Source organism: Lathamus discolor, chromosome 5, assembly GCF_037157495.1.
Source record: "Lathamus discolor isolate bLatDis1 chromosome 5, bLatDis1.hap1, whole genome shotgun sequence".
Lineage (NCBI taxonomy): Eukaryota > Metazoa > Chordata > Aves > Psittaciformes > Psittacidae > Lathamus > Lathamus discolor.
The window spans coordinates 41,159,974-41,185,635 of NC_088888.1; the positions used below are offsets into that span (position 1 = coordinate 41,159,974).

The 25,662-nt window shown below is 40.2% G+C and overlaps 1 protein-coding gene across 3 annotated transcripts in view; it reads left to right on the top strand.

Moving 5' to 3' along the window:
• The window catches only part of GRM1 (glutamate metabotropic receptor 1), a 175,638-nt gene that overhangs the window by 99,371 nt on the left and 50,605 nt on the right, over positions 1-25,662 (top strand). For all 3 annotated transcript variants that reach the window (XM_065680507.1, XM_065680508.1, XM_065680509.1), the window contains exon 3: positions 8,327-8,562. In XM_065680507.1, the coding sequence (XP_065536579.1) occupies positions 8,327-8,562 (236 nt within the window). The remainder of the gene's footprint in view (positions 1-8,326; positions 8,563-25,662) is intronic.

A 25,662-nucleotide genomic window follows, 5' to 3' on the forward strand; every position in this document is an offset into this window, starting at 1 on the left:
TTTCCTATATACCTGTACCTTTCCACCTATTTCCAGCCTGTTTCCTCTCTAAATGGTATATTTCCAGTTCTTCAGATACAACCCGAAGACTTGAGTAGTTTGCTCTTGGCTGGGGTAGAGGTAGGAAGCACTTTATTCCCCTTTATGCCTTTGTATGGTTCCACAGAGAAGAGCTCAGTGAGACTTTCATGCAAAATAGAAGTCTTAACAAAAATATTTCTTTTTAACTATCCTCTCTGAAAAAGGACTGCACTTGAGTTCTCCATGGCAGGAACTGCCTCTTACTATCTGTGTTCATTCTTTAGTAGAGTCTTCTTGCACCTAATTTGCAGCACAGAAGCAGCAAGGGATAAAAAAAATCCCCAGGAATTCATACGGAGAAGCAAAGATAAACCTTTCTATTTTCAGATATGGGTGTATTAATAAGATGTAAAAAATCTTGGATTTGGCTGCACGTATTGGAGCCCAGGAGCACCTTAAATGAAGCACAATGATAAGATTAAGGCTTCTTATTTATTAGTGTTTGTTTAAAATCGGATACTCTCCTCGTCCCTACACATGTGCTTTCATTTGGAAAAGATACTGAGCTTTCATGATGTCTCACGTTGTGAATTTCAAATATGCAGAGCAAGGATTCAATCCGCTTGTTATTCGTGGGTGAAAGCATGTGTACGACTTTTGAAAAATCAGCTGTTGCCTTAGAGAATATATGTATGGTTGCCGATTTTCCAAGATATGCACCATTGTGCACCCTTGAGTACGGTAAAACCTTTCCTGCATAAAAGAGGCAACTACATTGACAAAAAGCTGCACATTCCAAACGTGTCAAGAATCTTCACAGTAAAGACTCCCCAAGATAACGCCTGCATGATAGGCAGTTAAATTGCATTATGTAAATTGCATGCAAATATATGCACCGCATATGATAATTAAAACCTTTCTAAATACATATTTGCAAAATACAATCCATCATGGTCCATGAGGTTATAATCTACATTTTTTAAATGAATGGTGCAAAAAGTCTGAAAATTCACACAAAAGTGAATGATAATCATTTGAAACATAACGACCTATCATTTGTCAATTTAGGTTCTTCGCAGAGTGTCACTCATTCAAAAAAAATCACTGATTCACTAAATAAAATTTGGAAGCCCTCAGCAGCAATTTGTGCTTGTGTAAAATGTAAGAACTAATGTGCTACTGTGACTGTGTTCCTTCAGTAGTCATGGATGGGAAGCAAAAAATTGCATATGCACAGTTATGAAAGTGAACCTGTCAAGAACAGAAAATTTACAAAGGAATATGACAAAGTGCTTGTAGAAAGTGGCCTTGGGAATTATTTTAAACTTGATCTTCCAATTTATCTCAGAAAATAGCACTTCCTGTAGGACATTAGAGTTGAAGATGTGATGGGTATGTGTAGCTGTCTCAAAGGGAGCTGGGTTGACTGATAAATCGTACTGTCTCCTCCTGAATCACACTGGTGCTCTCTAGTGATGTCCAGCCCAAGCCCTGATCAGGGTTGACATGCTCTTCAATCTAGTCAATGGCAGGATTACAACCCACAGTGGCATAGTAGCACTGTGTGATTTGTAAGTCTAAAATCAGTAACTGCACAGTCTGGCACCAAATGCTTCTCTTGTTCCATCTCTTGTGTGTGTGGGAGATTGTTAAGGCAGCAATCTTCTCTCTCTCTTTACTTTCCATTGCCCCCACCCAGAAGGAGCTTCAGTGGTTTTCTCCTCCCATTTCCAGTGTGCAGAGCTGATATTCCCATGCTGCTCTCAGCTGATTTGTCAGGACTGACCTATGAAAGCAAACAACTAGGACAAACCTAGAGGTTGGAATTCAAGGTACATTTGAGCCCAGCTCAGTCCTGTGGGGAAATGGAACAGGTAACAGTCCCGCAGTACCTTGCGATGCCTGCTGGAAAAGACGGGCAGCTCGAGAAGGTGATGGTTCCTGCCTACCTCCATCCATGTCTGCAGGAGCAAACTACTGGGCCCTCATTTTTTCTTTCAGCTAAGAAAATCTAGCAAATTTGATTCTTCTGGTTTTAAGGAGGTTGGTCAGTGCTCAGCAAGTCTCAGGTTATAGCATGACAGTGTAGATCCTTTCAGCCTGGTCTTGCTAGCAGTGAGATACAGGCTTATCTGTAGCCATGGGACTTATCTCAAGATTGCCAGGACTTGTCATACATGTAAAAGTAAAGCTGTGGTTTTCAGGAATTCATGGTTTGGCAAAGCTCTCCTGCCCTTCAATGCAAACATGTAGCACTGGTGAATTAGCTGAGTAAGTGTGAAAATGGCTTTTTGTTTCTCATGTTTGAAATAATGCTGAATAACAGTAATGATTGGCACCTTGCAGCTGACGCTAGTGACTGCTGTGATTGACTGATAATGCACAGGTCTAAACATGAAAGTCACTTTGCCATGTGCTGACTTGTGGATACTGGACAGTTTCAATCTTCTTTACATGGCATCTCCTGCTTGAGGCATGTATTATACAGACACTGAATGTCTTTGGTAGAGCTCCTTGTTGCCAGAGAATAGGTCCATCCTCCTCCACAACAAGCTAACCATTTTTTTTCCAGTATGTCAGGCTGATGAAATAATTGTTTTAAAAGTGTACTCCCAGAACAGAGCAGCTGAGCAGTCAGCTACAGTACTGTTGTGAATTACTCCAGGCCTGGTTCTGCCACATGTGCTCTTATCAAGTATCAACACTGACTTTTTTGGTGGAGCTGCCTATGAAATTATTTTGCTTGTCAGAGTGATACTTTCTGGGTTGGCCTTATGGTGAGCTCTGAGTTTCTGTCCATTCTGCCAGAAGAGCAGGCAGGAGGCCGTCACAGTTGTACAACTCCTGCTCACAGGCAGGAGAGCCCGTGCTGGATATTCCAGTGGGGTGCTGTCAGAAAAGACTTGTATAAAAAAAGAAAACATTTGCAGGTTTCCAGGTCTGACCAGCTCTGTAAATCCACAGCACTGGCATTTATCAGAACCAAATAATCAGTATTTAAACCCCACTTATCACTATTCAGGGTTTTGTAACATTTTGAAATGCCTCTAAATAAGCAGAGTCCGAGCTTCTAAATAAGCAGTCGCTGAATACCATACAGTAAGATAGTTTTGCACAACTTTCCAGCTAAAATGTCCAACCCTTTATTTGTATAATCCAGCATATAATAACTGCCATTAAAAATAAAGGTATTGACATATACAACAAAATGGCATAGCACATTATTGAATTTTGAGTTCTTTGAGTGGTGCTGTCCTCATATTTAAGTCTAATAGAAATTTAACATAACAGCAGGCCAGCTGGCAGCCTTGAGAGCAATGGTAAAGCAGCATTCAGAAATGTGCTCTACGGGGATGTGTATCAACATGACAAGGAAGGTAAATTGACATGGCCTTTAGTTTAGTGGAAAGAAGAGAAAGGCAAGAATACAGACTCTAATCCTTTTGTGTGACAATTATGGTCACCTGGTGCCCTGTTACGCTGCTTGAATGAGATATCTTCAGGGAACTCCTGAGAAGGTTGAAAGTGCAGAACAAGTGTTTCCATTTACATAGGTATGGCTATATGTAACATTGTTTTCAAAGTGGAAAAAAATACCTACTAGAGCAGGAACAGAACCTGTCCAAAAAAAAAAAAGAAAAGATGGAAATTATTTTAATACGATTGATCTATTTGGTTTTACAATGACAAGAGTATCTGCCACAGGCAGAAGGATTATTGCATAGAATATATATATATTATTGCATAGAATAGATAGAATTTATAAAGGGCCTTTTGATCTTAATTTCTTTTCTGTATTTCATGACTTTGCCAATACAGCAGAAAAAAAAAGTCTTATCGTGAATGCAAGCTTCTTAAGAAAACATTACCTCAGCTGATGCAAAGCGATGTGACAATGCTGCCAGTGATGCAGCCCTCCACACAGAGGAGTGTGTAGTCAGATCAAACCTTACAAGGGTGCAGGGACCAAATTGCCAGTGTCCATGACTGACAAACATGTTTCATTTATTTTACTTGTGAAAGGATGCCAGTTCCCATAGTAATCACAGGGCAAGTAGTCCCCATGAACAATACCATGTGTACTTCTTAATGTTTGTTTACCTATTTGGAAAAAGCATCTGGAATGTTAATTCTCCTGGTGCTGTTCTGGGAAACAGAGCAGAGCTGCTGTTGCATAGTTTTAGAGTTAAGACCTGAGCAGATGAAAATAGAAAGCCTGATTACCGGTTGTCTCATCAGCCCTTGTGAAAAGCAACTGACAGTGTTCATGTTTGGAAAAGAGGAAATTGGAGACCCTTTGCATTTCTCCTGGTGTGTCGAGTCATAAGAACATATATGACTGCAGGTCGGGAAACACAGGGAGGCTATGATGCTTAAGCCACAATTCAAAGATGTGCATTGTCACACTTTAACAGAATAGTGAGCTGGTTAACAAAAAGATAGGTTTTTTTTTTTTTTTCCCTTTTTTATTTCCAACTTTACCTGTGATAATGGCCAATAGGACTTCTGAAGCTCAATGGGGTTAGCTCTGGGCTTTCTCTTTTTCTGCCCAATTTTTGTTTGTGATTGAATACTGAAATTTGGATTTGGCATCAAGAATGCCAGCCACCAGACTGGGATTTGTACTGAGAGTAGCTTGCGAAATATCATTGACCATTTTGATTGTGACAAACACCACAGAAACATAACAAAAGCAGTTCTTTCTCTCCTAAGTGTGAACAGAGTGGTTGCTGGTTTGACACCCACATGCTTTTCCCTCCCTCACTGTTGCTGTCTTCACACTTTAAGCCCCCTCACAGAGCTTCAGATCAACTGTTGCACAAGATACCTGGCACGTTTCAAGGCCAGACTGTCATGCAAAACCTACAGCAGACACTCACCAGGGAGGGCAGATAGGGTGATAATTTTTGGCCACTTCCTGAAATCTGCAGGAAAGGCACACAGAAGGGTGGTTTTGCAAGCAATGCTATGTGTGGTGCTATTGCAAATCAGCAGGATAAAAGAAGGAAAGTAGGTGGAAACTACTCAGTTCTGACAACAAAAGAATATTGTGTGCTGCCTTTTTAAAATGAGATTTAATTCTTTTCCATTTAAGAAGCTATTGGTCTTGTGATTCTGTCACTGACATGCACACTGTCCTCCGGACTTCAGTATTGTGCTGTTGCCCTGCATTAAAAATGTGATTTTTTTTTTTTTAACGTTGTCTTCTGAAACACTATCCATTTATCCACATGACACTAAGGATGCACAGCTCCCAGACAGCCCTTCTTTCTTATATAAACAGTAAAAAGGAATATAGGCAGAGATTATAACAAGAATTTAGGTCTCTAATAATCCTTCCATGGCTCCTGGTACGGCTGCACAGCCCCCTTAGGGCAGCTTTCAGCACAGCCAGCCTCCAGCTGCCAGGATGGCAGGGCTCCCCTAAGAGACAAGAGGACTCCTTTTTGCTTCCTTGACTTTACTGAAAGTAGAGCAAAGCTCCCGTATGAACTTCAACACATATGAACTTTTTCTCTGATTCCAGTGCCTTTTCTTCTCATTTCTCTGTGTGCAAAATGGATTTCATATATCAGACATATTTAACAATTTGAAGAAGTTGGAGAGAATGAAAAGCATTTGGTGCCAGAAAGGGACAAAGAAACATTAGGTGAGAATCTGTGTTCCAATTTAAAGGAACTTTTCTATCAGCTGCTCTAAGAGAACTTTCTCTTGCCTTTGCAGAGCTGCTGTGCTTTGCCTTCAGAGTGAATGTGGCAATTTTCCAAGCCAAGCTTACAGAGGATGGGAAATAATTCACTCAAATATTTGGCCAGTAGGAATTTAAGCAGTAAAGAAACTAGCTCCTTTCTAGAAAGTCTTGCAAAAAGTGGCCTGATTTACTTAATTTTTTGACTCGCTAATATTTCTGCTTGAGTATACAGTTTGTGAGCCATAAACATTGTGACAAATAATGAAGTAATCATGCAATTAAGATTCAATTATTTGTGCTGTTAGAGTGACCTCTTGCTCAGTTTTTCCCACATAAGAAGAAATAAATACGATGTCTTTTTCTCTTGTGCTAGTTTATGGCTTGAATTATGTGGAAACCAGAAATTTCATTCTCGTGGTTTTACTTTTGTAGGGGTGCCTAGAGCGTGGTCTGTCATGAGGCAGTCAGGGTTCACAGAACATTTTACTAGTTGCTCTTAGCATGTGGACAACTGATGAGTGGGCTGATGCAGAGAGGATGAGCTATGGCTTTTTTCTCTCTCCAAAACTCAGGTCTATTGGGGCAGGGAGCAGGGATAGACAACTTGTGGCTTTTGAATTCTGTGCACTTGTGTTGCAGTTCAAGTGCAGCTGTAGTGCTGAGGCTATGTGGTTATCATTTGGGCTATACAGGTACAAAAGCAGGAGCTGGGCAAGCCTGCATTGATGGCTGTGGGAAGAAGTGACCCAGCAGATACTACCTTGTGAAGTGAGTCACTTTGGAATGCCACATGATGCCCATCCCTGTTCCACAATGGGACTCCAGCCATCTCTGCCTCCCTCCATTTGACCTTCCCTCTGTGCCAAGACCTGCTCTCCGCTCTCATGCCACATGTGAGATACAACATGCATACATGTGTATCTCATGCTGCTTGGCTGTATGAAGATACTGGTCAGTGATTTGTAAGCCCAGAAATTCTGGGCAGTTCCTACTGCAAGGCCTTGGCAAAGGTGAAAACAAGGAAGAAATCCTGGCTCAAAGGTGCCATGTAATGCCATCCTGAAGTATAGCTTTGTTAGTCCCTGGGTCCAGGTCGAAAGGGATCTGTTGATCACTAGATAGGCTGCTGATGTCTTAAATAACTTCCTGCAACAGAGACCTGGGTAGTGAGTCTCATATGGAAAGCATTCAGTACATAGGATTTCCATGGAGACCTGCTGTTTTCTTCTAGGTGCCTACAGCTCAGATGCAACAGTTTATATAACTGTCAGCTAAATCATGCAACTGTTCAGTCTGGTGGCTAGGGACCAAAGACTCACATGTGCCCAATGCGTAGTCACTTTACACCTATTTGACTAGGACTTGCTACTTCTCAGACAAAGCTTGCTACTTCAATCTTGTCTGTTTTCTGTGTGGAGTCCCAGGCACCTGCTGAGTGTCTCATAAATGCCCTCAGCTGCTATGTCCTGCACCCCACGACTCTTCTGTGTAAGAGGCTTTTTTCAGTCTGTCTAAAATTCAGGATGCAAGCCTCTTTTGGGTGAATCAGAGATTTCTGTCTTAGTGCTCTGTCACATTTTTCTCCTTGAGCTCTTTGCCGCTACAACTGCTTTATCTGTCTGCTTTTCACTGCAGCAGTACCACTGATTTGATTCCGAGTGGATGGAGCTAGATCTGAAGTGCCAGAATAATCTATTTCTCCCATGACATGTCTAGCATGCTAAAATTAAGCAATAGCCAACTTATATTTGCACTTAAATTAGACTGTAATAGCAGTGTTCTTAGGGGACCCTAATAAGAACTGGAGAATGACACTAAATCAATGGACTTCTTGTTAAAAATACTAAACTAAAATTCTGATGCTAAGCCCAATGGACTTTGTTTGAACTTGTTAAAATAGGATTTCTACAAATTAATGTTGTCATGAAAGAGTTTTACCTTCAGGTTTTTAAAAGTATCTCTTACATGAGTAAAAAGAAGTAAAATAGAAAAGCATTATTTGTTAAAAAAATAAAAAGAAAAAAAACCCATGTCTGTTAGCACACGTCCCATGCCTTGTGTGAATAACATGTGGTTTTCTTTTCAGTTTTGTCAACTTTATTGCGTATTCCTATTCCATTCTCTCCCAACACGGTGTATTTCTTGCTTTATGTTTTATCTGAATTACTCTTCTAGCTGTATGATCCATGCATGCTGATATCTCTTCTGCAAAACATTCAGGATCCTGGCTCATTCCATAATTTCCTTTCCATCAATATTAATTCTTCCCATTTCCACCCTTTACAAGACAGCCTAAATAAGGCAGAATCCTTTCAGTCACAGACAATACAACAGAAGCTATGCCCAAACCCCTTTTCCAGAGAGAAAAGGATAGATAAGTCCTCATCATTCTAGATGAGTTAATGAGGACTCTGTATGAAATCAGTCAGACTGGTCATTACAGGTCTCCATCACTGCGCTTTCTTTTTTCCCTCTCTGCCTGACTTTTAGATATACCTTTGGATTTCCCCTAAATCACTTGCTTCTGAGGGCGTTGGCCTGCCTTTGGCTGGTTGCATTTTCAAAACAAGCTTCCTGTCTTTGTGTAATAAGTGTTTTTTTGCCTCTTTTCAGTGACGGTTGGGCAGACAGAGATGAAGTCATTGAAGGTTACGAACCTGAAGCAAATGGGGGCATCACTATCAAACTGCAGTCTCCAGAGGTCTTGTCGTTTGACGACTACTATCTGAAGCTGCGCCTGGACACCAACACCCGCAACCCCTGGTTTCCTGAGTTCTGGCAGCACAGATTTCAGTGCCGCATCCCAGGGCACCCACTAGAGAATCCCAACTTCCAGAAGAACTGCACTGGTAACCTGTCAACTATTTCCTCTTTGAATCTCTGTTCTGGCAAAAAGTTGTTGGGTGTTTTTTTTTGTTTTACTTTGGGGCTTTTTTGGTTGGTTTTGGGTTGTATTATTATATTTTTTTTAATATATAAATCACCAGTGAAAAGTGCCAACCCCAAATTGTACAGATATAAATCCCAACTCTGGCAGGAATATGTCCGGCTCTGGTTTCACAGCCTCTTCTCAATTTAGTTCTGCTCTGTGACAGAGTGGCTTATTCCCTTTTCATGTTTTAGGCCTATGATGAGGCTGACAAGTGTGCAGTTTTGTAATATGGCTTTTAAAAAATAAGTAACCATTAAATTTTAACAAAAGTAGGAACAAATTTAAACTATTTTTTCTAAAGTCAGCTTTTCTGAATAGCTGAATAACAAGCTTATAGTATGTTTCCACTATATAGCATTCATCTAAAAAACCACACTGTCTTACAGATAGAAGCAGATCATACCTTATAGCAGAAGAAATGTAACTGTGCATAGACGAGTTTTCTTCCCATGTAGAATCTGAGAAAATAAACTAAAATATTTCAGTAATTTATTAGTAAATTGAGATTTTTGTAAAACGCTGAATAATTTTTGCAAATATTTTGTTTGTAGTTTGCAAATGTTTCTTGTCTAAAAGGTACATTCTGATAGTATGGAAATTACTACCTTAGAAAGAAAACTAATGAAGCCTGGCTTCCCATGGCTTTCTGTCCTACTCTTTACATCTCCACCTCTTCTATCCAATAGGAATAATCTCAGTTGGTCTTCATGTGCTCTTGAGCTGAATTTTCATATTGTTTCTAGTTCTTCCTTTCTCCATTAGTAACACTTCACAACAGCTTCCACAATACCTTTTGTTTTCCTCCAGATATCTTGTTAACAGATGAGACACAGTCACTGACTCAAAACTTGCTTGACATGCTGATGGACAGACAAGCTGGCCCATGAGGGTGCTGAGTGGCTAACAGTAAGACAGATGGGCTAAATCAATGTTGAGGTTATACTGATATTTTTTACTCAAAGGAGTCATTAGCTTTGGACTCTACCAAAATGTTGATTTATGGTATATAGATTTAATTGGCTTTGAGACTGCTTTAGCTCAGACAAAGGAGTTAATATGAGCAAACAAGGGCAAAGATTACTAAGGAGAGGTTGAATGACTGATGCACAGTGCAAATGCATAGCCTGCCTTAAGAAAAGAAACTTTAAATTACATTGCTTTGTTCATTCCATTCACTTAAATTTCATGCTGATACTCTCTAAAAAGGTCTCCTTCAGAGGACTCTCTGCAGCTGTTGTAAACACTGCTAGTTTGTTACGCAGCCTCTGTTCAGTTATGAAACTAAAAACCTTAGTCTGAGCCAGCATAGTCAGTCTTCATCTGCTGCATCAAAGGCAAATACCAGCTGGAAAGTTCGAAATGATTGAGATGGAGCACTTCTGCACTGAATGCGCAGATGAGTTTTTAGATAGTGGTTGCTGTAGACTCTAAAATTGTACTTGAGCCAAAAAACAGTTAAACAAATCCATGGAAGAAATTAATGAGGGCCATTTTATGGAGAAAAGCAAGCAAGCATACAAACTAAACTAAAACCATCCCAGACTGGCTCAGGACATCCCAGGGTTGAAGCCACTGGGCACTGGAAATGGTGCTGCAGAAGTACCATTACATTCTTGCCATGATGTTCTGTGCTTCTCAAGGTTTCAGGTATTAGAGACAGGAACCACTACACTCTGATAATACTAGTGGAATACGAGCCCATTTGTCTACACTGGTAGACTCTGACACTCAATAGTCACAATTCAGGCGCCCAGACTTCTTTTCCTCCTCTAAAAAGCTGTGAGTTTTTGCATGAAGCCTCAAAATGTGCAATAGTTCTTAGGCTTTGATATTGAATCTCTGATAACCCTCAGGCTTATCACACACAATGAAGAAGTTCATAAACATCTCAAACCACCAAACAGAAACACCAGAAAGTATCTATTCCCAGTAATGGTGTTCCTACAGAATCAAGAGACCTACATGTCCCCAGCAAGTCTGGGGGCAAGAAAATATTGTGTTAATTTTTCTTTAACTGCACAAATCTGACTGGTGACTGTCTGGCACCACCAGAATTTCCTGCACATGTTTTTATCTGACCTTTCTGCAAGGTTAAGAATGTAATTTCAAATGCTAACAGCTTCAAGGCTTGCTGGTGGAGCCTTTCTCTCCAAGAAGTTATAGTAGACAGTGCCAAGAAACCGCTGCCTTTACGTGTCACAGGTTTGGAAGCAGATCTTTTTACAAACTCTCTGCAAAAAGGAGTCTGCATTACCTCTTCCCTCTTTTGCAAAGTATCTCCATGCACAAACTTGAAGGAAAGAATCCATGCTGCTCAATAAATAAGCACTAATATTTGAAATCCATTAAAAGTGCCACTAGACAAAGTTCTGACTTCTTTGCAGTACTACAAATTTAAGTACTTCTCCTACTACTGCATCACCCCAGGAAAATTATCTGTATTCAGTACTGGTATCAAGCACCTTAACTCCATTATATCTAAGAGCTTTCACTCTTACCTCACAGCATTCCATCAGTATTCCTTTAACAAGGTACGTAGGGTCTTGCATTATGGAAAAAGCTGAGTCCTCTGTGGTCCCAGGAATCCGTGCACGTTATTAGCATGTGCAGTCACCATCACTGGGTCCTGATCTGTTCGGTATTCCAGAAGTGCACTGGTAGTCCTTACTGAGAACAAAGCAGACCCATAATTTTCAAAGTCAGCAGACTGCTCAACTTCTTCTTCCATGTCTGGAGAGGCAGCATCTCAGGAAACTATCTAATGAAAAGAAAAAGCAAGGACAAAAATATTTGTGATATTTAAAGGAGCGTCTTGTGTTTGTGTTTACTCAGCAGTAGGTTGCCTAGGAGCACCCAGAAACAAAATAAAAGGAAGTGTTGTTCTCCAACTGCCTTAATTTTAAAAGATTCGGAATACTTTGGCTTATCCATTTCGAAAAGGAGTTTAATCGCAAAGTCTGTATTTGAGAATCTTCAATTGCTGTCTGCCCAGTATAATTTGCTCATATACAGCATAATCACTTTACTGACTGATTTATTCAGAATTGCCACTGTAATGTAAAGTTCAATTTTTAGCATTCATGGATAGGCAAGGATTTCTCTTCAAGCAATTATAGCTGCTGCATTTGCAATTTCTCACACCTTTTTACTGTTGAGTCAGCACTAGCTTGGGATTAGACTCTCTATGAAGCAAGGGAAAGCCCATTCCTAGAAATCTCCCTTCTTCGATGACAAAAACTACTGCTTGAATTTCCTTATTCAGTTCCTGAGAAGACTGATGTTGTCCTTCAGGAATGCTCTTGTTCCACTGAGCTCTGAATATACATGTGTATTTTGTGGGAGGGAAGGATTCTCTCTGAGTTAAGTACTACTGGAAGGATACAAGTCCAAGGGCATTCTACTCTGTGAAGTCTGTGGGATGCCTAACAATTTTCCATGTTTTCAGAATAGCTTATCTGGATGACTTATGTCTATGTGGTAGTAGCATAAATTCTTGGGAAAAGAAGATAGTAATCAAGAGTAGCAGTGACTGCTCTTTTGGATTATCCCTGCTTGCAAAAATTAAAGAACTTACCTTTCACACTTGGGTGACAGCCAAATGAGTTGGGAGCTATTTTTGACTAATTCCTTGCTAATGTTGTAGCCAAAAGCCTTTCACTTAGAAACTTTCTTGTATGTAGATGCATTGGATCTGGCTGGGTTGGAGTTAACTTTCTCCATAGCAGGTCTCATAGTGCTGTGCTTTGCACTGACAGCTAGAAAGGTGTTGATAACACACCAGTATTTTGGCCACTGCTGATCAGTGCTTGTACATGATGGAGGCTTCCTCCACTTCTTATTCCCCTTCTCCCATGTCAAAGGCCAGTAGGCTGGGAGTGGGCCAGCGGCTGGGAGGGGTCATAGCTAGCACAGCTCACCCAAGCTGACCAGATTTCCCATACCATGTAATGTCATGCTGCACCAGGAAAGCTAAGAGAAAGGACAGGGTCAGAAGGGAGCATTGATTATTAGGGCATTTGTCTTCCAAAGAAACTACTTCATACTGATGCCCAGCTTCCCAGGAAGTATCTGGACATCACCTGCTGATGGAGGTAGAGAATCTTTTTGTCTTCTTTGCTTCCATGCATGGCCTTTGCTTTTCTTTATTAAACCCCCCCTTTTTCTCGACCCACAGGGTTTTAATTTTATTTTCTCTCCCTTGTCCTTCTGAGGAGAGGGAATGAGAGAGTAGCTTGGTGGCCACCTGCCAGTCAGCCAAGGTCAGCACACCAGAGTAGCAAAGAGATACTTGTCCATGAACATTCATCTCTAGTTTCCTTGATATCTAGCAGGCCCAAACCACTTCTAGTACAGTTCATAAACTTTCCATGCCACTATGGTTCTTTCAGTGTTTTCCGTATAGAAGCTATATTCTTTAGAAAACAAAGCATGTCCTGCAACTCTGCATGGACCCCTGACTCATTGTGATTTCACACCCTTCTTCATGCCCTTCGGATGAAAAGGCAGGACAGATCAAACTGTTTCAGCATGAACGGCAAAAAAAAAAAAAAGACAAAAACATCTGTTTCTGAATTGGAAATACTAAGAAGCTACTTACACCAGGGTGGATCTGACGTAAAGTTCCCTTAGCACACAGCCCAAGCAATAGTCACAGCTTGTTTCTGTTCATCAGGCAATTCAGCCTTTCCCGCATTTTGGAAATTGCATGGAGATTGTACCCTGACAGCAAGTGGTAGACTGGTGATAGAATGCATGTCAGGCATACACAGTTCAGATACCCTTCCAACAGTTCTGTAGGATGTTTTCTCTTCCCTGATCTGACAGAAATAGCCTGAATGGAAGTGGTTTTCTCCACACAAAACTACAATGACAAATATTTCTCCACTGGACTTGCTGAGCCCACAGAGGCCAGAATTAAATGCCAGTCTCACTCTTCCAGAAATGGTATAGAATTCAGTGTAGTGTAAACACTTGCACAGAGGTCTAACTACTGTTTTACTGAATGCCTTATTCACCTCGTGGCAGATAATACAATGGTTGTAGCTTATGTAAATGACTTTTGATGAGTGCTTCTCTGCTCTACAAGAGACAGTTATGGAATTGGTTATGGAACTGATGCAAACATCAGATTATGCTCACAGCAGTTCATCTGCTGGGACAGCAAAATACATTTGCAGGCAATCAGCACAGACATTTTTCAGCAGAGCAAAGTGAAGCAAACTGGGCAATTCATGATTCAAGCATTGATTCAATTGACCTTCGAGGAGGATTATTTATCAGTGAATGTATTTGTGGTGGACAAGAATAAGAAATTTAGTTGTTTGGGTTTTTTCCAAAGTAGGTCCAAGTTCCCTGTAGGTTGCTTACTCATGCCTTGGTCATGCCATAACGGTTGGTTTATCTGCTAATTCCTGTCCTGATTTGAAAGAAATACAAATAATCAGTCTGAGTGCAGCCAGAGTCCCAGAATCACTCAGTCAGAAGGGAGCTCAGAGAGACTGCAGTCCAACCCTCTGCTCAGAGCAGGGTAAACTGCGAGTTCAGACCAGGTTGCTTATTCACTGGGGCCTTGAAAACCTCCAAGGACGAAGGTGGTACATCTTCTCTGGGCAGCCTGTTCCACTGCTTGAATGTGAAAAAGTTTTGTCTCGTATCCAGTTTGGACCTCTCTTTTTTCTAGTTATGCCTGTCATCTCTTATACTCCCACCATGCTTCACCATGAAGAACCTGTCTCTCTCTTCTCACTAACCACCCCACAGGTATGAGGGGCTGTTGTAAGGTTCCTTTGCAGCCATCTCTTCTCCAGGCTGAATAAACCCCAGTCCTTTGGCCTGTCCTCAAAGGGCAAGGACTACAGCTCTGCATCATTTTGATGGCCCTCTGCTGAATATGCTCTAGGTTATTAGTGTCTTTCTGTACTGGGGTTCACAAACTGTGAACTGCAATAGTCCAGATGCAGCCTGATGAGTGCAAAGTAAATGGAGGTGATAGTAGGGAGGTAATTACATGCCCCAGTCACTGGCTGTGCTATTAATACAACTCAGGATGTTGCTTGTCTTCATTACTGCCAAGGATCTGTATGGCCACCATATTCTTGTGTCAAATTTGGTTCTAAGAAGTTGTATCTTTTCCCATCTTCTTTCTGCATCAGCAAACTTGCTTATACATAAGCTTTCATTACATCCTGGATCTCCAGCATATATCTTCACAGCTTGTGAAGCTATGGGTAGAACATAGTAATGGTAGCAGAAAAGAGCTTGTGAGGAAGACTAAACATTCCAGAAAAGGCATTTATTTATGTTTTGGTATGAATAATGTGCCATACTTCTTGAGACAAAAAATTGCAGGGAATATAGATTGTATTGTCACTGTAAAGACCTTGAATTATTCACTTTGCTTGGTATAGTCATAATTTGAAAGAGATGAACATGGTGCAGTGGTGTTTTAGGTATCAGAGACCCACACAGCAGCACATACAAAGAGCAGTGCAGTGTTACAAGAATGCCAGTTCAAGTACAGGAGTAGTACAGTTATGTCGATGGGACATTATACCCAAGCTACTAAATCAAATCATTTCAACAAATGTTTCTGAAGCCAGCTTGACCCATTTGCCTCTTGTTACACTTTCTCTGAAAAGCATCCTTAAGTGTTTGTCACCATTGCCATCCACTCATAAAAAAGTAACAGGTTTTATCTCATCCAGACATAGATAGAGTCCTTACATCCTTGGTGAGGTTGGTTTTTTTTTCTGACCTAGGATAATAATACCTTTTAAGAAGATCTACAGAGTGTCTACTCATGCCTCTCATGATGTTTGTTTTCCTGTATTTGTCTGCGAAGTTCTCCTTGACTGTACTTATTAGGAAGACAGAAGACTGATGACTGGCCTGTTCTCTCCCTTAGACAGTTTTGTACTTGGATAATACATCTTTCAGACCACATCCAGTCCATCGGTAACACAGTTCAGAGTTTCACTTACTCAAGGATTTTTTTTTCTCAAGACCTGTCTTAGTTTTGATGGGTTTGTATCAGATAACATGGGTCCCCCGTTTTCTCATCAGTGAACAAAGCACTCCAGGATGTGACCTGGTTTTTTTTCCTACCCTTTGTTGAAAGGGTGAATGCATTTCTAGTGAGAGTTGATCTGAGTGGTTATCAGAGTGTTTCAGGTTATGCACAAGTTGGAGAAATTACATCCAGCAGACATTATTAGGGCTCATTCTGCAGTATCATAACTGCTCATAGGTGTTTTTCTAAGAACATTACTTTAATCTCAACATCTGCAAGGCTCCCCTTGGGCCACCTATCCCATGAGACTTTGCATCAGTAAACACACCTACGGTAGGAGCTATTTTTGCTGCAATAGGTCAAAATAAGACAATAGCCTGAGTGCACACTTGGTTAGATCAGTCACTGTTGGCAAATCACTTGCGCAGTATATAGGGAGACACATTCATAAGATTTTGAAGAAGGAAGCGAGCTATTGACATGCTATAACTTCTTCAAGATGTCATAGCATGTCAATAGCTTGTACCTTACGTATCCTGCAACTTACCCTCCCTAACTCCCTTTGAATTATATACTTTGTATATATACTTAGCTCCCTGCAGTAGAGGAGCTGAGTCCTGTGTCGCTGTCTTTGTTCTCAGTATGAGGCAGGAGATCCTAAGGAGCCATCCCACAGTAGTGATCAAAAATTATCTCAATTTCATGGGCACTTAGAGTGAAACCTATTAGAGACAACTTGTCTGAAAGAACTCTAGTTGCTACACTTTTTAATCAAGGCTTTTTTACAGCAGGTAAGACAGGAGAGCTGTAGTCTCATTTTATTTTGCAGACAAGGTGACAGACAGCTTTTAAGGCTTAAAGAAGAGGAAGATTAATAACGTGTTTATCTGTGATAAATTATATGAATTATTCAGAGAAGATGGCCAGATTTTTGTTCATTTGCTTCTAGGTTTGTATTTCTGTGTTTGAAAGAGAGCAGCTACACTTATCTAAAATTTTATGTTCCCAGAGATACTTCTAAACCAAGCTGTCTATCAAAATACAATAACAATAAATATTTTTCTCCTTTTAGGATCCATGTAAAAATGAGATCATCATGAAATGAAAGAAAGAAGCGATATACATACACACCTTTGTAAATAGCACAAAAGACAGTTTGCAGAACACATATATGTTACAGCAGGATATGACAAAAGATTTCTGAATCTAGTATTTACACCTACATTTTCCATTGTGTCTTTTAACAATCAAAGTTTCCACTTCTGGGATTAAATAATTTCTTAGGTAGGCTTGAAACTTTCAGTCTTCTCCATTACGTTAGTAAACTGATGGTGCTGCAAGGGAACAGGACACGTGAATCGTGCTCCCTTGTGCCTCCCTGGAGCTCCTGTCTCTGGTGCCTGGAGAGCAACTGGGCACTCCTGACTGCTCGGAAAGCCCAGGTGCTTTGAACTTGTATCAGGAGCATGATGAGGATGAAAGCACACAATTAAATTAATTGACTTATTCCTAGAAATCAACTGCTTGTGCAGGTCACACATCAGAACAATTAACCTATACATAAGCATTTAACCAGGTCAGTAAGTAAACCAGATGAAATAACAGGTAACTGACCTGCAAACAAGGCCAACTGCCTTCTGTCAGCACTTCCTGGTCTTTTGTTAGGTCCTATCTTCTCTTTCCTTATCTACCTGTAGTTGGAAGATTTAAAACACAGCTTCCAGTCTTATGGCAGCATTATCGCATAAATACAGGTACAAAGGAGGTACAGTAGAGGCTAACATGTAGGCACAAACCCACAAGATGGTTCTTTCACTCACACAGGTCTAGCTGCAGCCTAGAGATATCCTTTGTGCACAAGGATATGTTTTGAAAAATAGGCAATAAGAGGTCTTAAAATAAATTTGGGGGTTCTTAATAGGTCTTGGGCAAGCAGCGGTGCAGAATAATAAATGGTGAGAATGAGTAGTAAAACTTGAACCGTACAAACCACAAACTGTCCTACTCAGAATAAGCTGTATTGGTACGCTCAGGGAGAACAACCTGGTGAAAGATGTGTGCTCCAAAGAGTAGCACCACCAGAATAAATTTTTTTTCCCACTCATACTGGGAGGTCTGGGGGAGCACAGGAGTCTACTGGTGTGGAGGGGACTAGTTAAAAATAGTGAAAGGAACTATTGCAGGTAGGCCAGGATGCTGGCTGAGCCAGAGAGGGCCACTGCAGCACAGCAAGATGTGAGGCAAGTCAATTTCCAAAGATTTCCTTCAGCTCAGGTTTTGCAGATTCATATAATAGAAAACAGCTTTGGAGGAACCTGTAAGTTTGAACCTTTAATTTAGCTTTGCATTCAGGCTCAGCTATATAACAATGGAAAATCAGGGCTGTTCTCATCAAAGCACTCTACACATCATGCTATGCAGTGTGCTGTCTACTTTCTGCAAAGACCAGTTCACTCTGCCTGTTTTTCCGGGTTTATTTTGTCTAAAAATTCACATGACAGGGTCCCATTTTCTTGTGAGATCTCAAGTGCTCTCAAGTACTTGAATAATTTGGGTTTGGCTGTGCTAATAGCCCTTTTTTCCTGCATTGTCACATTTAGCTATACCTAGGAAAAAAGGAGCTATACTAAAATGAATACCTTGAAAATTCTTTCACATTCAAAAGCATACTGCTTCTGTTTTTTTCTATTGAATTTAATGTATGAATAAAGATTAGGGCCACTTATTTTATCTTCTGATTCGCTTAGCTCTACTTCACTGCTAATCAGAGATTCATTGTCCTCATGCATTCATCATTCAGAAGCTTCTAATCTTAGCTTAGCTTTAAAATGAATCTTTTCTGTGATAATGTACTTGAACACAGCCCTAGGCGTATGTCCAGTTAAGGGGAACATAAAGTAGATTGTGATCTGTATATTTGCAATTAATGTGTTGCATATTGCAATGGTTACAAGCAAACATTTGGATCCTCCTAACAATAATTTCAAAACTACGCTTAATTTAACCCAAATTTGTGAGTGTGCTCAGCTAAATTATAACAGGGTTCAAATACGCACTACTTAGGGTGACAGAAGCCACTTTACCAGAGCACCTTCAGCAGCTGCTTTAGATTGTGGGAAGCAAGGGGAGTCCCTGAGAGCAATTACGTGGCTGCAGGGCTGCTGTGTAGTCTGGATGTGCAGCAAGTACTCCCATTGCATGTGCGAAATCCATGCTATCAGCATGCAGACATGTGGTTCCAGGAAACTAGCCTTCAGACAGAAGGTTCCTTACATGAGGATATGGTCTATTCAAACAAATCAAACCAAACAAAAAAAAACCCACAATGCAAAACCAACAGTAAACTTGGCAAAGGATTAATTTGGAGGGAGCTATACTTCTGCAGAGGTGAGACACATTGGTTTTCATATTGCTTTATGCTTGGGCAGCTAATGCTGGTACTTTTAATACCACTTTAACATTGAAAATAGAGGTGTGGAAGAAATGGTTTGTTCTTCTAGAATAATAATAAAAGAAAAAGAAAGCCAATAGTACTGGCTGGTGGGTGGTACACTGTCATGCAAGAATTCTGAAACCCATCTTTAATCAATAGTGTTTTAAAGCATGATAAATATTAGATATCTTTCCTGGCTATTCCTCAGACTTGTACAGAACTACTGGAATAGGAAAAGACCAGTTAGGCCAGCTAGCTTGTGCCAGCCAGCCATGGACTAGTATCCTACCATGAGGGGGGCACTTGGTCTGTTGTTAACATGAGATCCTGACTCACAACTTCGAAGCTCTCAGGATCTCATGTCCATATACTGACAACCATGAATTAGTACTTAGATGTTTACAGGTCTAAATCAATGGCCAGAAAAGACTGTATGTGATTTCTCCCATTTGCTGTCTTTATGGTAGATAGGAACACAGATCTCCAGAGAGCATGGTTTAATGAATATGTGTAAGTTATTATTTTCATCATATTTTTTCACTCTTATCTGAAGACCCTGACTAATAGTTTTGGGTGCTGTCCTGGTGCTGAATTTTTAACATATATCGAGACTAGATTTCTACTAATTTCTTTGCCCCATTCAGAGGTAATGATATAGTTAACGTGAAGGTTGGTGGTCTTTTTTTCAACTCTGAACCAGCATTTTCTGATGATAATATCCAAAATTAGGCTCCTGAAGTGCATGCTCTGAGACCTAGATAAATTGGCCTGATTTTTTGAGGGTACTGTTCTCATATAATTCCCATAGAAGCCAACAGCAGCTAGTTCAGGTATTAATCAAGTCCGTTAATTAGGTGCCTGAATATGTATTCAGGTTCCTAATTTAAGTATCTAAGGTGGTTAATGTTCTGAAAGCTGCAGCACAATTACTGAGTTCTGTCTCTTTCAGATAAAGTCTTGGGCTTCATATGAAAAGCATGACGCTTGGAATATAATCACTCCTATTTCCTGTGGTTTTCATTTTTTCGTTGTGTGTTATAACAGGATCTCTGTAAGGGGATCTGACTCAACTTTTTGTTTGTTTGGGTTTTTTTTAGGAGTGAAAGCATGATTAAAGCTAGCCAAGTAACACTAAAATCTGTGAATATTTCTTTACATTTGTAAATAAATTAGATTGCAAGGATGTTCATTCCCATCTCACGTAAGAGTAGCAAAACTCATTATCCGCTAGACTTGTTCCAAATAACAGCTCTGTCAAGAATAGGAGTTCTAAATATGTCTTTAATGGAGTGTGCGAATAAGGCAGCAAGGTTGTATAGCTACTTGAGGGAGAGGGGAAGACTGAAGGTTGGGTTTTCTTTCTCTTTAATTGTTTCTCCACAGGAGTTAAGGTCATGTATTAAATGATGTCTGTGGAATTTTGTCCTGGGAGAGACTGGGTCAAGATTCAGGATGGCACTGGAGGAAGTCTGTAAAGAAAGCAAGAGAATCAGGCAGATCCAAGGTCTCTGTGATAATAAGGTATTATAAGGTGCCTGGGGCTTTGAGAGCATGGGCACTTATGGGACCTTACAGAGTCTGAGAAAGAGGTTCAGAGAAGGTTTATTGTTGGACTGAGAGTGACAGAAGGAGCTATAGAATACACAGTAAGTGTAACAAATTAAATTCCCTCTTGTCATATTCCCAGGAAAGGGGACAGAAGAAAAGAAGAGAAAATAAAGTCAGAAAAGAAAGAATCGAAGTCAAAGAATAAATTGGGACTGGGGGTTTGTGATGCCAGATGAGAGTATGACCTCTGCCCAGGATCAGGCAGGGCAAAAGCCCTCCTTTCCATTCCCCTGGTTTGTGAATTTTCCATTAGAATAACTGTGCTATTGCCTATGTCCTTTCAATGCAAAGGTTGAACTTGACCATTCAAATGCTTTTGTCAGCAGTAAATTTTAGTCAGGTAATGAAACAGTGAGATAGATTTCAAATGCTATATTGGGATTTGAAATCAGTGTCTGCTGATTACACGTGCAAGCCATTCAATCAAGGAACAACAACAACAAAAAAAATCAGCTGGCATATTTTATTCTTGTTTATAAGATGAAATATTCATTTCTAATTAAAATAGGAGCAGAGAAATAATGTCTTCCTGCAGAAGTTAAATACTAATTTCAAATAAATAATAGAACATGTTGTGGTCATTTTGCAGGCGGTTTGTACACAGTCCAACTTTTAAGGAAAACAAATTAGTCATAATAAGCTCTCATAATAATTACCCACTGTCTCTCAGAAAGTCACTGGAATCACTTCAGATTATCCTTTATGTTGCCTTTTTCTACAATGAACACGTCATTGAATGTTATGTCCTATCTGAATTAGAGTAGATTTTTTAAAAGCGTAAACTGCTTCCAACATGATGGGTCCCCCAAGTCCAGAATCACATGCAGAATTTTATTGATTTCTAGTTTAAAGCCTTGGATACTACCTAAGAAGGTACTAAGAAGCTGCTGTCATTCCATGCCAGATTCCTGGTAAGTTCTTCAAGTAGGTGATCGCAGCATTTTATTTGGGGATGAATTTCCAGAAGCTAGAAGGGCCAGATATTATCATATTAAGCTACGATCATAAAATAGCTTAAATATCTTTACAACATACTTACTTCACTATGGAAATAATTCCAAACATCTTCATTAGAATGTGCATAATAATGAATGTTCATAATTTTATGTGCATTATGGCAGTTGTAACTACAGTCCCAGTTTAGCACATGTATTCAGCCATGAAAGGGATGGCACAAATACATGCAAAGTCATGTTTCTTTTCAGACCGTTTGAACTGATACTGAACTGTGTTTCCCTGAGAGTCCAAGGTACAGAAATTGATTTGTCTCAAACAGGGACAGTTATTTTTCTCTATTGTTTTCCAGTCTATTAATTCCAAAGAACAGAAATTAAGATAATAGCCAAAATGAAGTAATCAATAACCTTAAAACTTAACCTTCTTGTCAATTTTTGGTTCTGTTGCTCCACTGTTGGACATTCTGTGAATTGTATTTCTCAAGCTGGTCTCACTGCAACAACACATACAAATATCACAGGTATAGATCTTTTTGATTTGAAGACTGGTTTTTTTACACTGTATTGAGGTATACTCTGTATATCTTTCAGTTTCTATTTTATTAAACACAGTCTTCACTGCAGAGCTATTACATCATGATCATTCCACTAAAAACTAGCAACAAAGAGAAGCAATGTTAAAATTTCCTGCCAAGCTTTTCACAGCTTATAGCAGTGGATATGTACAGAAAAGGTTCCAAATGCCAGCTTGCAGCTTGTTCAGAGGAGAAAGAATCTCAGCAAATCATCCTCATAGGACCATAAACCCTTCGCTTTTCTTAAGTAAAATTCCTTATGAAGAATTTTAGTCTAGTGGGAAGAAACACAGGGGCTTCAGGCCATAGTGTCCTCCCATGCAGAAGCTCTATTAGGCTGGTAAGCTTCTGTCAAGCCATCTGCTCTAAGTGGGTCTCTCCAGACCTGCATGAGCTTATATATATTAATTTGTAGAGGAAGTTCTCTGCTCATTATTCAGTTTTGCACTCTTTTTCCTGTCGCTATAAATACTTTTTGTGGACACATATTCTTGTAACTTTTTGACTCTGATTGGTTTCTTTCAGCTCTCACAGATAATAATTATAAATACAAGGGGACATTCTGTGTAGATTGCAAACCTGTGTTGATACAGAACTATGTCTTGCCAAGGGTAGCCTAGTGAAGGATGAGACAGCCTGGGGCAGCGGCCAACTGTGTTGTTAGCATGGCCCTTAGGTGCTGCATTGTATTTCCCTTTGAGTCCTTTGTTTTACTGCTAGCCAGCGCAAGAGAGATCAGACAATGCAGAATTTATGGAAAAGGGGAGAATGAACTTTTTCTCCACCATAAACCTGTTTTGCTGTCACCTGCCTCCCCTTCCAGTGATGCAGTGCTTGCAAAGCCACACTGCCAGCTGATGCAAAGGCCTTCAGTTTTGCTCTAGCCTCTTCCAAAGGTAGAGAGAGGCTGCAGCATTGCACATCAGCTAGGAGTGTTTGTGAATATGTAGTGTCTCACCCAGACATGCTCTGACAGCTCACCCCAGCACTGCCACCTACAGAGATCAGGGAGACCCAGTCTTTGCATTCCCTTGATGCTGCAGCCAGCCTTTGGGAAATGACAGTCTTATCTCCTGCTTAGCTCCTTTGGTTCACTAGAAAGGAGATGTAAACCGAAAGCTGTTTCTGCTCCCTTGGGCACAGGCACATTCAAACACAGCTTTGTCATCTCCCACAGTGTGAGCATGAGTTATGTGCATTGCCACTTGATGTTTACATATTAAATCTGCTTTTCTTGGAGTTCTATAGTTGTGTGAGAGTCTGAATGTCCATGGAGAGAAGAAGAAAGGGTAGGGAGGGGAAGTGAGCTTCAGACTTGTGTCTGCTAAGCAAAGAGTGGGAAATAACAGGAGCAGTTAGAGATCAGTTTACTTTTGTTTTGCTCTCAATGGGCTGGATCTGCATGTTCAGACTTGGCATAGAGCTGCTTAGGCCCCTTTCTCCTGCCCAATGCCTAGCGACTGAGAGTCCCCCTGCATCTGATTAATGTGTGAGTCAGCAGCTTGTACAGTCATTTCTCCTCATAATATTTCTGCTTTGCTGTGGCACTGTTGTGTTTGTGTATGCCAGCCTCATTCCGGAGTCTTTGACACTAAGCTCTTAAAACCCTAATGTGCTTACATAACATGATATGGAGAACCAAGAAAGTAAATTTAATTAAAGTCTTTCCCCACTGCTTCTGACACACCAGGAGAGGCAAAAGGAAGACACTTCTTTTCAAACACTGAAGAGTAATATGGCATCCTTACAAAAACAGACAAGTAAACTGAAGATACTGTTCATGTATAGTACGTCTAAAAGGGAGAGTAATCTTCTAAAGTTTAAGTGTTAGACTTCTGAAATGAAGGAGAACATGTGCCTTGACAGCTGAATTAATGCTTTGGTTCCCCTTAGCCATTGAGTTGACACCTGTGAAATATGTTGGTAAAAGTAAGTAACACCCCCCCCACCCACCCCCCCCAAACCCCTTGTAAGTTTAATATCAACTTTATTTCAGGAGGAGAAGGTTCATTAGTTATTTGACTAACATTGCTAGTGAAAATAAATAACCCACTGCATATAAATATTGCTGCAATCAGCATCCTGTTAATGCCTTAGAGAATTCTAGTCCAAATATTTGAGGAACTTCTGCTGAATACTCATCTTTTAATGGCTTTCACTTCTCTCTGTAGTTTAATACAAGAATAGAAGTACACTAACCCAGTTAAAAGACAACTTTCTCCAGGTGTAACAAAGCAGTAGTATCTGAGAGACCCATCTATTTCCCCATGCTCAGAAAGAAAATAGCAGTGTATCTCAATAGGCAACTGTAACTGTATCCTAGCTTTTCGGGGAAAAATAAATGTAATTGCATGAATTGAATCTCTCTGCTTGGGGAAATAAAAATGATTCGAAGAATGGAAGCAAACCTTTCTGGTTTAATGACATTCTGAAAATGAAATCTGTAACCCCGTGAACTCCATTTATTGCTTCATGAGTACTGTAAGATGCCAAATGTTTATCACCATGTTCTGAATTTGGTGAAGAACCTGCATATTTTAAAGTATTCCTTCCTTTTAGTTGTCCCAATGAAAGCTCTGTTTCCTCTCTTCTTGCCAAAGGGCAGAGCAACTTGCAAGTCTACAGAAAGTTCTGTGTTATTTCCTATAGGGTGACATGATGTTCAAGAGACAGTTAAGGAAAGATGCTTTTTCTTAAATGATACATCCCTCTTCACCCTTACCTGAGAAGTAGTGGAGCTTCATCCAGTCAAGATAGTTCACATACAATGGGAACTGAGTTACCTGGTTTATCTTATGTCTTTTTTGATAGCTCTTCTACATTCCCCCTGTGTATGCTCTCTCTCCTCTCTTCCACTGTATTCAGCTGCCTCTTGAACTTGCCTCCCTGCTGCAAAGATCAGACATCAAAGTAGGAAGTGAAGGGGTAACCATTCCCCACATGGTCCTCTTTTGTTGGAATACAGTGTAATAACTGGTTTCCAGGGTGTAGAAGACATACAAGAAACAATAATTTACCACAATGTGATTATTTGTTGAATGTTGAATGAAGCATTTATTATGGTCTGTGACAAATTTTTCAGCCTATCATTCTGTCTCACGAGAATTACAAGTAATTTTTTAATTGAGATTTAAACAAAGCCTCTTTTTCTGTGACCCTCCTTTAGCTTGGTAAAGCACACATGCACACAAGTCATTTTCTCACAAATGGTTTGTGGTCACAATAGCTTGCACATAGAGACAGCAAGGCCACTGAGACAGTCCACAAGTGAAGCCTGCAGCCTTGCTTGTTCTGGTGACCAGGTAGCATTTCCTTGTCTTTCCCTCATAGACAGTCAGCTATATCTGGAATTGCCTGGAAAACAGCCACTTACTTCTGAAAACAGAACTTCAGAAATTCTTGTAGCTCTACAGTTGATTGTGGGATGAAAAAGATG